This window comes from Rhagoletis pomonella, unplaced genomic scaffold, assembly GCF_013731165.1.
Source record: "Rhagoletis pomonella isolate Grant_MI unplaced genomic scaffold, Rhpom_1.0 Rhpom_scaffold_00015, whole genome shotgun sequence".
NCBI classification, from domain to species: Eukaryota; Metazoa; Arthropoda; class Insecta; order Diptera; family Tephritidae; genus Rhagoletis; species Rhagoletis pomonella.
The window spans coordinates 3,109,395-3,122,950 of record NW_023458569.1 but is presented as its reverse complement, the minus strand read 5'-3'; the positions used below and the strand labels follow the sequence as shown (position 1 = coordinate 3,122,950).

Sequence of the window (13,556 nt, the reverse complement as noted above, 5' to 3'; positions counted from 1 at the left end):
CACACCACAGCAGCGAATGCCTCTCCGTGGGCGTATGCAAGCTTTGCGGCCAGCGCCACCATACCCTACTTCACCGCAAGTCTGCTCATTCAAAGCATCCGCCACCGCACTCAGCACCAGCTCCGCGTAGAATCGAAGCCAACCGTTCGCACCGGCCACGCCGTAACGTCACGCGTAACGCGAACCAGAAATCTAAGCAGCTCCAGCATGCGCGCATCGTCAAGCGCACCACAAATAAAGTGCGTAACATGGCAGATAGAGGTAAGGCGACACGGATGCTAGTCAAGGAGGCGATCCGTAAACTAAGGGAGCTAGAGAGCAGCTTATCCGCTTAGCGCGTCTACGGGCGGCAGGATGGTTAAACGAGCGACGCATGCCGTTTAACCGTCGCAACCATGAACTACTTTTAAAATTGAATTGCTTTAGAATTGTTACCTACTTATATATTGTATCTTTTGCCTTTGAATTATCTAACGTGTATCTACGTACATATTGTATCTTTTGCCTTTGAATTACTTAACTTGTATCTACCTGCATACATATTGTATATTTTGTCTTTGAATTGCCTAACTTGAAAAAACAATGTAATTAGTGAATACAATGAATTGTAAAATTTTAAGTATTTTATGAATTTGCGTGGCTGGCAACGCGCGTAGGTAAAGCAGCGCGCAGCCGACATTTTAGGTTGACAAAATGTCAACAAAAGAAAAAGTAGATACACACTTATAATTTTCAATCACACAGCCGAGCGGTCATCTCATTGTAAAAGAAATTCGCAAATCGTTGGATACTAATTAAAGACTTGTTTTAAAATCAAAATTCGCAGTTTTTCCTTTGTTCAACTAAAGTGCATTTGAGTTCGCAAATTATATACACAGGTTTCGAACAGTGCCACACTCGGTTGTCTTGTTTCGGGAAACCTCCTTTTTATCAAGGTGCCTTTTGCCGGTTCCGCGATAAGTTCGCCACATCGCATCGTACTCCAGGTTCATAGTCATCGTCCCCTGCGCTTCCCGCCGCATCTTGCACCAAGAGCGTTTTAACGTCTACCACCGGGAGACACTACCGCGCAAATCTACATCCGTCGGCGTCCAGTGTGACGAGCCTTCAAAACACCATCCAGGCTACGTCCTTGCCGTTGCCGTTTACGTCGCCACCACCACCCGGATCTGTATCCGTAACCACCAGCCATCGTTTCCAACGCCCACTACAAAGCCACCACCCGGATCTGTATCCACAATAACCAACCGTCGTTTCCAGCGCCCACTGCAAAGCCAGCAGTACGAGAATTCCCACACGCATCAAGGCGTGTGCGTAATTTGGAAGAATCTCTGAATTGAAAATGTGAGGTTTCAGCCAAGTTTCAGTAAAAGAGAGAATATTATAATTACATTCAAGGCCTTTAAAGTATAAGTTCGTTACAGTCACTGACTAACGTTGATACTGATCGGTTGATTCTTCTCTCAGCAAACGTGTCAAAACAATTTTTTGCATATTGTATAAATACCAGCAATTACCTACATGTAAAGACTTACCATCAATTAACAAACACCGTTAAGTTAAACAAAAAGACAATAAAGCAAAACAAACACAAATATTCACACAAACAAAATTAGCTACAATAAACAAGTGCAAAATGAAGAAACCACCTGATGTTAGTGTAAATTACTCTTCACCCTACCTCTGCTTCGACATAGACAATAATAAAGAATTCACCAACAAAACAAATGGACCCAAACACTTAATAATCAAGAGAACTAACAGCGAGGAAACTCTCACAAAAGTCTCTCCATTTCTCATCAAAAAAGTTATTTACAGCGTTTGTGGCGAAGTAAGCAGCTGCACAAAAACCAGGAATGGCATTCTGGATGTCAAAACAAAAACAACAGCACAAGCAAACAAACTGTTTAAACTCACAGCCCTGTCTCCAACAATAAAAGTCGAAGTAACAGAAAATGTATCACTGAACTACACAAAAGGCGTAATATACAACAACGACCTACGAGTAGTTACGGAAGAAGAAATACTGGACGAACTTAAAACACAAAATATTGTCGAAGTTAAAAAAATCCTCAAAAAAGAAAACGAAAAACTAGTTGAAACCGGACTAATAGTAATTACTTTCTCAGCCCTTGAGTTACCAGAATATATCTATATAGGCTACCAAAAATCTTATATTCGCCCATATATTCCGCTTCCACTCCGCTGCAAAAACTGCCATCGTTACGGTCACCTAGCGAAGTATTGCAAAAACACAAAGCTCTGCTACAATTGTGGCGAAACTGCTCACGTTAACGAAGAAACTCAGGAAAAATGCGTCAAACCTCCAGTGTGTAACAACTGTGCAGCTAACAATGTCAATGAAATATCCCACTCTACATACAATAAAATTTGTCCAATATTTATAATGCAAAAAGAAATCCAAGCCATTAAAACTCTACAAAAAGTTAGCAACAAAAAAGCTACCCAAATATACAAAGAAAGACACAACAGAACCTACAGCAGCACTCTCCGCTCACAAGTGACGTACAGCGCGACAGAAGAGGATCGCTCACCAACTCAAATACCTTCTCAGCAAAAATCTCCCAACAGAAAGGAAGAAAATGCAATAACCCAAGAAATTCCAAGCTGCTCAAAGTTAACTAGTGCTGAGCTCAATACATTAAGCAATCAAAATTTAAATACAAACGCAACCAAACACAAACAAACTAATAACCCAGAAAACAACAATAAACAACTACTCTCACTACACCACAACTCCACAAAACAAATACAGATTCTACCACGAAATACACCAAAACGTCTCCGCACTCAATTTAAAGCAAATAAAAACAACAACAACTTAACAAGATCCACAAAACCCAGCAGAACATTCAGCGACTCCAGTGACGAGGCGGACATATTTATGGAAACGTAAAAATGGACAAATACTCTCTAAACATATTACAATGGAACATCAAAGGTTACGTTAATAATTATATAGACTTACAATTATTAATTAAAAAATACAACTGTAAAATAATCTCACTCCAAGAAACTCATATACAAACACTAACAAACTTACCAATACCTATTAATTTCAATATTTACATTTCAACCGCAAAAACCAATTTGTTTGGAGGAGCAGCACTGCTGATCCATCAATCAGTTCAACATAAAGAACTTAGCGCAAGTAACAACTTTGACAGCATAGCAATCACAATACAATCTAAATTAAATTTCATTATTTACTCAACCTACATTTCTCCCAACAAACAATTTACCCTGAATGACCTTAATAGCATGTACCGATCTCAAAGACTTCCCATACTAATAACCGGCGACTTCAACAGCTGGCATCCCAGCTGGGGGTCAAAAACAGAAAACAAAAGAGGAAAAACCATGTCGGAATTCATATCAAACTCAAAAACCATTATACTAAACGATGGTTCCCCAACGCACTACTCAACGCGACGTACCCTGACGCACATTGATTTAACCTTAGCCTCACCTATTCTAGCCCTACACGCAGCATGGAAAACAGAAACTAGTCTTTCGGGAAGTGACCACTTTCCGATTATCACTCAACTATTCCCCATCAACGACTCAGAACACCCATTACCACGACCGAAATTTAACATAAAGGGGGCCGATTGGCAAAAATTTTACGAAATGGCAATTAACATGCATGCACAACGACCCATAAGCAACAACGTTAATAAGGAAACTGCAAATATTAAAAAAATTATACTTCAAAGTGCGAATGAATGTATACCCCAATACGACATCAAGAAAGGCAAAAAATCTACCCCATGGTGGAACAGATCTTTAGAAAATCTTAAAAAAGAAAAAAACAGGCTGTTCAATAAATTAAATACGACCATTTCCCCTGAAAATATTTTAAATTTTAAACGAGCAAACGCAATTTACCGAAGGGAAATTAAATTAGCTAAACGAACTGCCCTTTCAGCGCTCACAACTGATATCAGCCCCACATCCTCACCTGAAAGAATCTGGTCTAACATTAGGCGTTTATGTGGTATAAAGCCAAAGATATCCATCCACTGTATAAACGACACAAACGGGACAGCTGCACTTACAAACAGAAGCGATATTGCCATCAAGTTGGCCAAAGAATGGTCAGAACAATCACATGACAACAACTTTCCAACCCATTTTCAACACCACAAAATCCTAGCTACCACAAAAGTGCCCCATATTACACCAAACGCTTCGGCCAAGATTATCGAAAAAGATATAACACTAATAGAACTATCAATTGCAATAAACAATCTGAAAGGCAAAACAGCAGGTATAGACAGAATATCATACCCTATGATAAAGAACTTACCAACCGCAGTTAAACAACGAATAACCCAACTTTTTAATACCATATACAATAAATATATTCGCCTGACATATAAAACTAGCCTAATAATCCCAATATTGAAACAAAACCAAGACAAAACATGCCCAAATTCATACAGACCCATTTCACTGAACCCATGCTTATCTAAGGTATTAGATAAGATTATGGCCAACAGATTGTGGTGGTGGGCCCGATCACAAAAACTTTTACACCCGAATCAAATAGGTTTTCAAAAAGGAAAATCTATATCTGATTCGCTGTTATACCTTGATCATCAAATCACTCAATCCCTCAGCACCTGAAAACACATATCTCTTATATCACTAGATTTCTCTAAAGCTTATGATAAAATCGGCGCCCATATAATCTTGGATCAGCTGCAAAAATTTAACATCGGGCCAAAAATGTACAATTACATTAAAAATTACATGACAAACAGAAAAATTATTGTCAAAGTTGACAACAGCTATTCCAATACATATCCTTTAATGAACGGCATACCACAAGGATCACCAATATCCGTAATATTGTTTCTAATAGCTTACAACAAATTATCCGAAACCATCGCTCTACATAAGGAACTCGACTTTGTTGCATATGCAGATGATTTCATAATTGTAAAGAAATTAAATAAGAGCAAAAATCCCCACATAGACTTATCAACTTTATTCAACGATATCCAATCGTGGTGCAGCTACTCAGGTGCACAATTTTCGGTCACCAAATCTAGTCACTTACATATATGTAGAAAACATCTTTGCAATCTTGTTGTCCAATGCAATAGCCTGTCACTAAATCAAGTAGATAAACTAAAGATTTTAGGTATTATCTTTCAGCAACGCTACCATTGGTATTACCACATAGAATATATAACCAATTCTTTAACCAAACGCCTGAACGTGGTAAAATGCTTAGCATCAAAGAAATTAAACTGCAACACACACACCCTTCTATCAGTGGTACATGCACTTATTAAAGCGAAAATTAACTATGGCATATATCTTTACGGTAACGCGTCAAAAACAGCGCTAAAAAAATTGAACACAGTGTATAACGCGGCAATTCGAATGGCTCTAGGCGCAATCAGAACATCACCGATAAACTCAATGCTCTTAGAAGCCAATATGATGTCTTTACAAAATTGTACAGAACTCGCTACCTCAAAGCTAGCCACAACAATTCTTTTTAACGATAATTCCCCTCTATCAAAAACCATAGCAAAATATAAAAAAACAAAGAGAAAAATTCCATCAATTCTAGACAAGTTTATATCGATCTGCCTCCAATTAAATACCCCCATTTATGAACTCTAAACCAAAGCACAAAGAAAATCCCACATGGACTTTTAACGCAAACTCGACTCATCACTACAACAGCATAAAAAATCAATTACACCAAATACGATATACAAACAAAAATTTTGTGAACTAAAACAACATCTCAAAAACTACGCATACATATTTACCGATGCCTCAAAAAAAGATGGTAGTGTCAGCTTTTGTATAACAAAGGGCAAACAAGTCATTAAATCCGCACTATTACCACCATATAGTTCTAATTATAGCGCAGAACTTATCGCCGTATTTGAAGCAATCACATATGCATACAAACTAAAAGGTAAATACGCGATATGCACTGATTCACTAGCATCTATTGAAGCAATTAGGAACCTAAACAATAATGAACACTATGCTAAGGCCATTAGAAACCTACTCATACAGACATATCCAAGACTAAAGTTAATCTGGGTACCTGGACACGCGCAGATACCAGGCAATGAATTTGCGGACCAAACAGCGAAACACGCACTAAAAGGACCTTTATTCATGGTACCAAATCTAAACATCGAAGATTTAAAAAGATACTTTAAAACGACACAATGGCAACAACACAATACTCTTTGGGATAAAACTACTAATTGGTACTCAAAACTAAAAGCTAATATATCAAATAACAACAATACGTTTAAACACCCACAAAATACTGACCTTCCCAGGAAAGCTCTAATACTGATAACAAGACTCCGTATAGGACATACCAGAATTACTCACGAACACCTCTTAAATAAAAACGCTGACAGAAAATGTAAGTTATGTAACACTCAGTCAATTGACATCGATCATATTCTCAATTCGTCCCCACCTTTCAACAAAATAGACAGTACTACTTCTCCAACAAATCGGCAATAGACTTATTAAATGATGCCAACAAAGATAACATTCAAACAATCTTAAATTTTTTAAAAACTAGTAATCTGTACGATGAAATTTAATACTTAAATACACACAGCTACACATACAAACACGTACACACAACTCGTAGATATACACATACTATAACTTTTTTCAACTGTAAATAAGCAATAAGGCCTCAGTCGCCAATGCTTATAAATAACCATAGTTATGTTATAATTTAGTTATAATATAATTACCTTAAATAAATAAATAAATATAAGTTCGCTAATTTAGTATTTAAGCCTCTTAGAGGTTTTAGATTTGGTACGTAGTACTCTTGCCTTACCATTTGGAGCATTTATCGTGTTTCTGCGTGAAGTAGCAGCGAGTGTTGAAACTCCAAATATAGCTGGCAGAACCTCGATTCGGTAGGGAGAATTATTGGGTGCCTTTCGTTATAGCTTAATGTGGAATGTGCTAATCGTCCATTAACCCGTAGAGGTCCGTCTTTGTCCAACGAAGGATTGAGAACAAGAAGAGGACTTTTTTTTGTTAAGTGGCTTTTTATCTTGCAAAGCGCTTTTGTCGCTCGGAAAATGGCGTGATTGCGCTGCGTTGATAAGACGTATCTTTGTATATTGAAATTCCTTATGCGTCAGATGTGGATTAGGGATTGTAGCTAACCCCTTTGATTTGTTGCGTGCATTGCTCACGAAGCGGAACATGTACGCAGTCACGCGAAGTGCTCGAGAGAAGGAAGAAAAGCGATCAAGAAAATCGACCTCTTCTTCGAGCGCGTGATATACCTCCACCTTGCGCTATTCTGGTGGAGATGCACTGCACTCCTTTGACCTTGGCCATGCATCCATGTGGCAAGAGAGCCTTTTTGGTCCGTGCCACCAGAGTGGGGAATTCGCCAAATCCTGCGGTTTGCACCCGCGGGTGCCGAGGTCGGCTGGATTAGCTTAGCTGGCAACATGGCGCCATGTACCGGTTGGAAGATATTCCCGGATTTGGGAGGTACGATTGGATACATACGTCTTCCATGTACATGGTGGCTTTTCAAGCCAAGCTAGCTGGGACCAGTTTTGCGAGTAAGACTGCACCACACAGCTCCAGGCGTGGCAAGCTTACCGTCTTCAATGGTGCGACTTTGCTTTTGGCAACCAAGAGAGTGGAATATCTTTGGTTGCTGGCATCTACGCGGATGTAAATCTCAGCGCAATATGCTTTTTCCGAGGCATCGCAAAACCCGTGGATTTGGGTATCTTGCCCCGGAGTGAAATTAACCCATCGAGGGATTTCGATGTAGCAGACGGCTGGCAGATTTTCTGCCATTTTGCTAAGCCTATGGATTTGGCACATTCGTCCCAATCAACGCCATCCAGCCAAAGTTCTTGAAGCAGAATCTTTTCTTGAATCATCACTGGCGACAGCCATCCTGCCGGGTCAAAAAGTTTTGCGACAGAGGATAAGATTTGTCGCTTTGTGACGTCATTCGATGTCGATGCAGGCAGAATGGTGTAGGAAAATTTGTCTGTAAGTGCGTTCCATTGTATACCAAGAGTTTTGGTTGTGGAAGCGCTCTCAAATTTCAAAAAGTTGGAGTCGAGAAGATCCTCCTTTGGAAATTTTTCTAAAATAGCCGGATGATTGGCCGTTAGTCTCCTTAGTATGAAACCAGCTGACTTCAGCGCTTTGATCATGATTTCCAGATAGGATGTCATCCACATACGTTTCGGTTTTAAGTATTGTGGCAGCCAGGGAAAATTTCGCTATCGTATCATCTGCTAATTGATGCAGGGTTCGGATAGCGAGGTATGGTGCACAATTAACGCCAAACGTTACGGTTTTAAGATTATAACACAGGCCAACAAAAATGAAAAAAAAATTTTGGTGCGACAAATGTTAAAGCTATTTTTGATAGACTTTTTTGTGCTGATTACGGATCCGTAAGTACAAAGGATCCAGCACGTACAGGTTTTGAGAAAATCGTCAAAGTGTCAAAAAATCGGGCTTTTGCAATATTTGAGAAGCTGTAGCAAAGAGTAAAAAGGTGATAGAACCTTCCACTTAGGCTTATATTAAAGCAAGAACCCTCGACTACTAGCCTTGAAAATACCATTCCTGCACATTGAATTTATGGTCACTTATAGTCATTTATTGAGCAGCAAAATTTGACTTTTGACGAAGTTTGAGTCCCTGCCGCAATTAAACAAAAGGTGATAGAGCCTCCCACTTAAGCTTAAATTAAGGCTTGAACTTTCGACTACAATCCCTAAAAATACCATCTCTTCGTCTTGACCCTAAGATCACTTATAGTCGTTTATTGAACAGCAAAAACTGATTTTGGCAGCATTTTTTTTCCAATAGCACGATTTGCCAGCATTTTTTTTATTGTTCAGCAAATGACTACAAATGGCCATCAAGTAAAGGTGCAGGGATAATATTTTCAGGGGCAGTAGCCTAGGGTTCTAGCTTTAAGTTAAGCCTAAGTGGAAGGTTCTACCACATTTTTACTCTTTGCTCGAGCTTCTCAAATATTGAAAAAAAACCCGATTTTTTGACACTTTGACCACGATTTTCTCAAAATCTGTACGTGATGGAATCTTATAATTACGGATTCGTAATCAGCTCAAGAAAGTCTATCAAAAACAGATTTAACATTTGCCGCACCAAAATCAGTGTTGCCCTGTGTAATCGGTGACAGAAGAGTCAGCCGACGTGCGAAACAAGATTCGCTGAAAATCTTTATCGTCCTCGTGGATGAGTATTTGACGATACATTTTTTCAATGTCGCCATTGAACACGAATCTGTGCATTCGCCACTGCAGAATGAGCAGCATGAGATCTGGCTGGACTGTGGGACCAGTGTGCAAGACGTCATTCAGGGATTTTCCTAAACCAGATGTTTTTGAGGCGTTGAATACCACGCGAACTTTGGTGGTTACCTTATCTGGTTTGACGACCGCATGATGTGGCAAGTAGAACGAGAAGTATTTGCCATTAGCTATTATCTCGCATGGCTTCGTGTGCTCCATATGACCGAGGTCGAGATATTCTTGCAACACATTGTTGTACATTGTGCCTAAGTCTCCTTTTTTCTGGAGCGATCGCTCCATGCTAAAAAACTGCTGAGGTGCAGCAGACCGAGAGTGGCCCAGAGACAGCTTTTTTGGAAATTCTTCCTTGAATGGAAGTCGCACAATGTATCGACCGTTTGGGGCACGAGTCGTTGTTGTTGCATATATATGCTCACATGCCTGATCATCAGGTGAAATTTGTGGAGGTTGTGGAATCTCCTCCTCTTCCCAAAACTTTCGAAGCTGAGAGCTGAGAGTTGCATTCGAGCACTCTTCTACTTGTGTCGAGAATGACACCACATTTTCGGTTATTGGACCACTGAGAATCCGGCCAAATATGGTTTTTTGCGCAAGTATAGTGTCGCAAATCTTTTGTATACCTTCCAGCAGGATTTGTGGAAGTATAACGCTGCCGATTACCATATCAGTTTGAGCTGGTATGTGGCAACTTGGGTCAGCAAGTTCGAGGATCTTGTATCGCTGCCAGTTTTCACGGCTAATGGTGAATGTAGGCATGTGCCTCGTGAGCTGAGGTAACACGATAGCCTGTGTGATTATCCGTTGCATGGTTTTGGGTGCAACCAATGTTAGTGGACAAAGATTTGAGGAGCTTTGTACTACGTGTCCACCCATGCCGGAAATTTCGAATGGTAGTTTCAACCTTTTCTGAACTTTCGAGGAAATGAAAGTTCTTTGTGAGCCTTGATCAATCAGAGCTCTAAGTTGAAACAATTCCCCCTCGTGTTCAACTGCGACCATGGCCGTTTGAAGGAGAATTTCGCTATCATTGTCGGTGTGCAATGATTGTATTTGTGCTTGTTTGGAACAGCACGGTTGCTCGCTGGAAGTGGAGCTTGACTGCGCTTGTCGAGCGGGAGGTGTCGACTGGGCAGTAGTGTGTTGTGCGGCGGTTTCATTCGCTCGTGCACTGGAGTGTCGAGATTGTGGTTTGGGATTCATATGCAGCAGGGAGTTATGCCGTTGTTGGCAATGTGTACATGACCACTTGCTCGGACACTCATTAGTGCTATGGGTATTACCAAGGCAGTTTTTGCACAGCTTGGTTTGGTTAGCGAATTGTATTCGGTTCGGTACCGAAATTCGCTTAAATTGTGGGCAGACTCGAATGGGATGAGGGGACTTGCAGTAAGAGCAGGTAGTTTCCCTCTTAGGTTCTGCCACAAAGGTTTGAGTCCTGTTAAAGGACCTGTTTTGCGCAGCATTTTGATGAGCGACTGGTTTTTGTTTATTTTGGCTTGGATGAAGCCTGTTTAGTCTTTCGACTACTTCGTATCTTGAAGTAAGAAAGTCGTCCATTTGTGACCATGAGGGTAAATCTCTTCGTGAAGAGAGAGATTGTTCCCAAAGTGACAGTGTGGTTTCGGGCAATTTGGATGAGCATATGTACACCAATATGGGATCCCTACTGTTTGTCTGGACGTCTTGGGAATTAAGAACTGACAGACAGTTGTGGATTGATGTTTGCAGCCTTTGAAGTTGCTCGCTATTCTCGGATTGAATAGTGGGCAAAGTCATTAACATTTTAATTTGGTTGTCAACCAAGATACGTTTGTTTTCGTATCGTGACCGTAAAGCTTCCCAGGCCAGCTCGAAGTTGTCACCGCTAAGCGGGTATTGCTTGACGATGGAACCAGCATTTCCTTGGGTTTTGTATCGGAGGTGATACAATTTTTGAGCACGGGAGAGCTTCGGGTGGTTGATGTACACCGCTGTGAACATGTCACGAAAAGCGGACCATTCTTCGTTACCGCCGTTAAATGTCTCCGTGTCACAAGGTGGGACTTGAAGAAAAATGTTTGCCTCTGCCGAGGTGTGCGCGGTTTGGTGGACTCGCTGCGGCGATTGCTCTAATCAACGACAGTTGATCGGCAATTTTAGCTTTGATCACCTCATATAATTCAAGGCAAGTGAAGTACTTGCCTTCTATCGAAGTCTTAAAGTTTTCGGGTAGGCTGTCATCTGGCATTTCAAATACCAAATCGTAGGCGGACTGATGCCGTGCCCAACAATCATCTAGTGAATTACTTTTATCATGAGATAGGATTCAGTGTGGTCTTTAATTGGTACATCACTGAATTTTGCACAGTATCTCATGATACTGTCACTTTCCGCTATAAACTTTTGAGCGGATGGGTCAAAAGTTTTAGATTTCGGGCGCGTTGAGGGTTCCCTCTTACCGCCGGTGGCTTCTTGTGAAGCACCTTTTGACTTTGTCTCCATTTCAGAAACTTTTGGTGGACTGTGTCCAAGTGGCATTTTGAATATCGTGGAAGGTCAGACATATATAAATTAATAGAAGATTTAACTAAAAATAGCTGAGTACCACCCAGATATCGTTCGCAAAAAATAAGAAAATTTGTGTCAAACGGAAAATTTGCACTTTGTGCCACAGAGAATCAAGAAAAAAAAGTATAAGATCTTGTGGCGGTGTTTGTGTTTTTGTTTCTTGCAAATTACTAATATATATTTATTGGTTCAGCACTTTTTATAACGTGGAAAACGGAGCGTCCCAATTAAATCCGCGGAATATGGATTTGAAAAATTTTTTTGAAAGAGAAATAAAATCACAAACACTTTTCACTGTTATATACGTATGTATAAATATTTAATGTGATATAAATAATTATTTAAATACTAAAAAAGTATTGGTTATTTATCACTATCTAAACAAATGCAATTTGGAAGTTTTCCCTACTGGGTTGCATGTATCTAAATATGTTGAACTCACTTATTATCGCGTTATGGATACTAAATATTCGTTTTGTTAGCATGTATGCACGATTGAGAGAAATAGAAAATAGCGGTACCGCTAATCCGCTCTTTGTGATTTTGACAGAATCAGCTGTGTGCGTGACGTCATCTTGGTGCAATTGTTGATTGTGAGCATACGAAAAACCAAATAACAATTTTAATATTTCTGCGTTAATATTTCTGCGTGGTTTGAAACAATTATTGAGACAGTACAAAGCAAAATGAAGTGTACATGTCCAACATTATTGCTGCGTGTTCCTAATTAATCAATTTTTGTATATTTATTGATTCCTGCAAAATTGGGCCATGCAATATTAAAATTACCACATTTTTCTGCATTGTTTACATATTTTATATATGCGTTTTGGCATTTCCCTCTCGCAATTGCACCAAGATGACGTCACGCAAAAATTACGCTCAAAAATCCTCTCTCATTGGCGCAATCTTGTATTCTGTCATTATTGGCACGTATCTACAAATGTGCAATGTAAAAATGTACGTACGTATGTATGTATACATATTTACGTATGAAGCCGAGTATATGGCAAGCAATGCTTTGTCACAGCAGTGGTGAGTTAAGAAACGAAAACAACAGAGAATTTAGCCCTGTTCGCGTACGCACTATCCAGTAAATCCAGTACTAATTTTACTGGTTTTTTACTGGATGTCGTTTTCGTACGCCAAAACTTGCAAGAAACTAGCAAAAGAGGGGAAATTGAGAGAGCAAAAATGACAGCTGAACTTGCAAGTTTTACTGGATTTTTACTGGATAAAATTTTACTAGCAGCTATTTGCTAGTAAGAAAAATAGCTGATGGCATGGTGCTTAATGTAATTCAGATTAACAAAATAATTTTTTGTGGTGCTATTAGAGTTGCATTTGACAAAATAAACCTATTTAAATATATAATAAGATGGAAAGTACTAGTTTTCTAAGAAAATTGCACGAGCAAATAACAAATTAATCAGCTGTACATAAAACTAGCAACTTCTTGCTGGTTTTGCGTTTTCGTACTTTCTTGCATATTTCACTCATTGGGAGTAAATATTGGCTTACTCTCTGAAATTTGGTTACTGGCAAGTTACTGGATATTTTTTTGCTGCAGAATAGGAAAACACAACTTTTGTTTTGATTATAGTGTACGTATGTATGTGCAAATATTTACATATGAAGCCGATG

At 39.5% G+C, this 13,556-nt stretch overlaps 1 protein-coding gene across 1 annotated transcript; it reads right to left on the bottom strand.

Moving 5' to 3' along the window:
* Positions 1-9,203: 9,203 nt before the first annotated feature.
* Positions 9,204-10,565, bottom strand: LOC118749341. The gene has a single exon (XM_036484135.1). The coding sequence runs from the start codon at positions 10,563-10,565 to the stop codon at positions 9,204-9,206; it is 1,362 nt and encodes a 453-aa protein (XP_036340028.1).
* Between the last annotated feature and the right edge of the window lie 2,991 nt (positions 10,566-13,556).

What these genes read in the sequence shown, in the direction of transcription:
- LOC118749341 (XM_036484135.1), bottom strand. Translation starts at nt 10,565, where the DNA reads ATGAATCCCAAACCACAATCTCGACACTCCAGTGCACGAGCGAATGAA.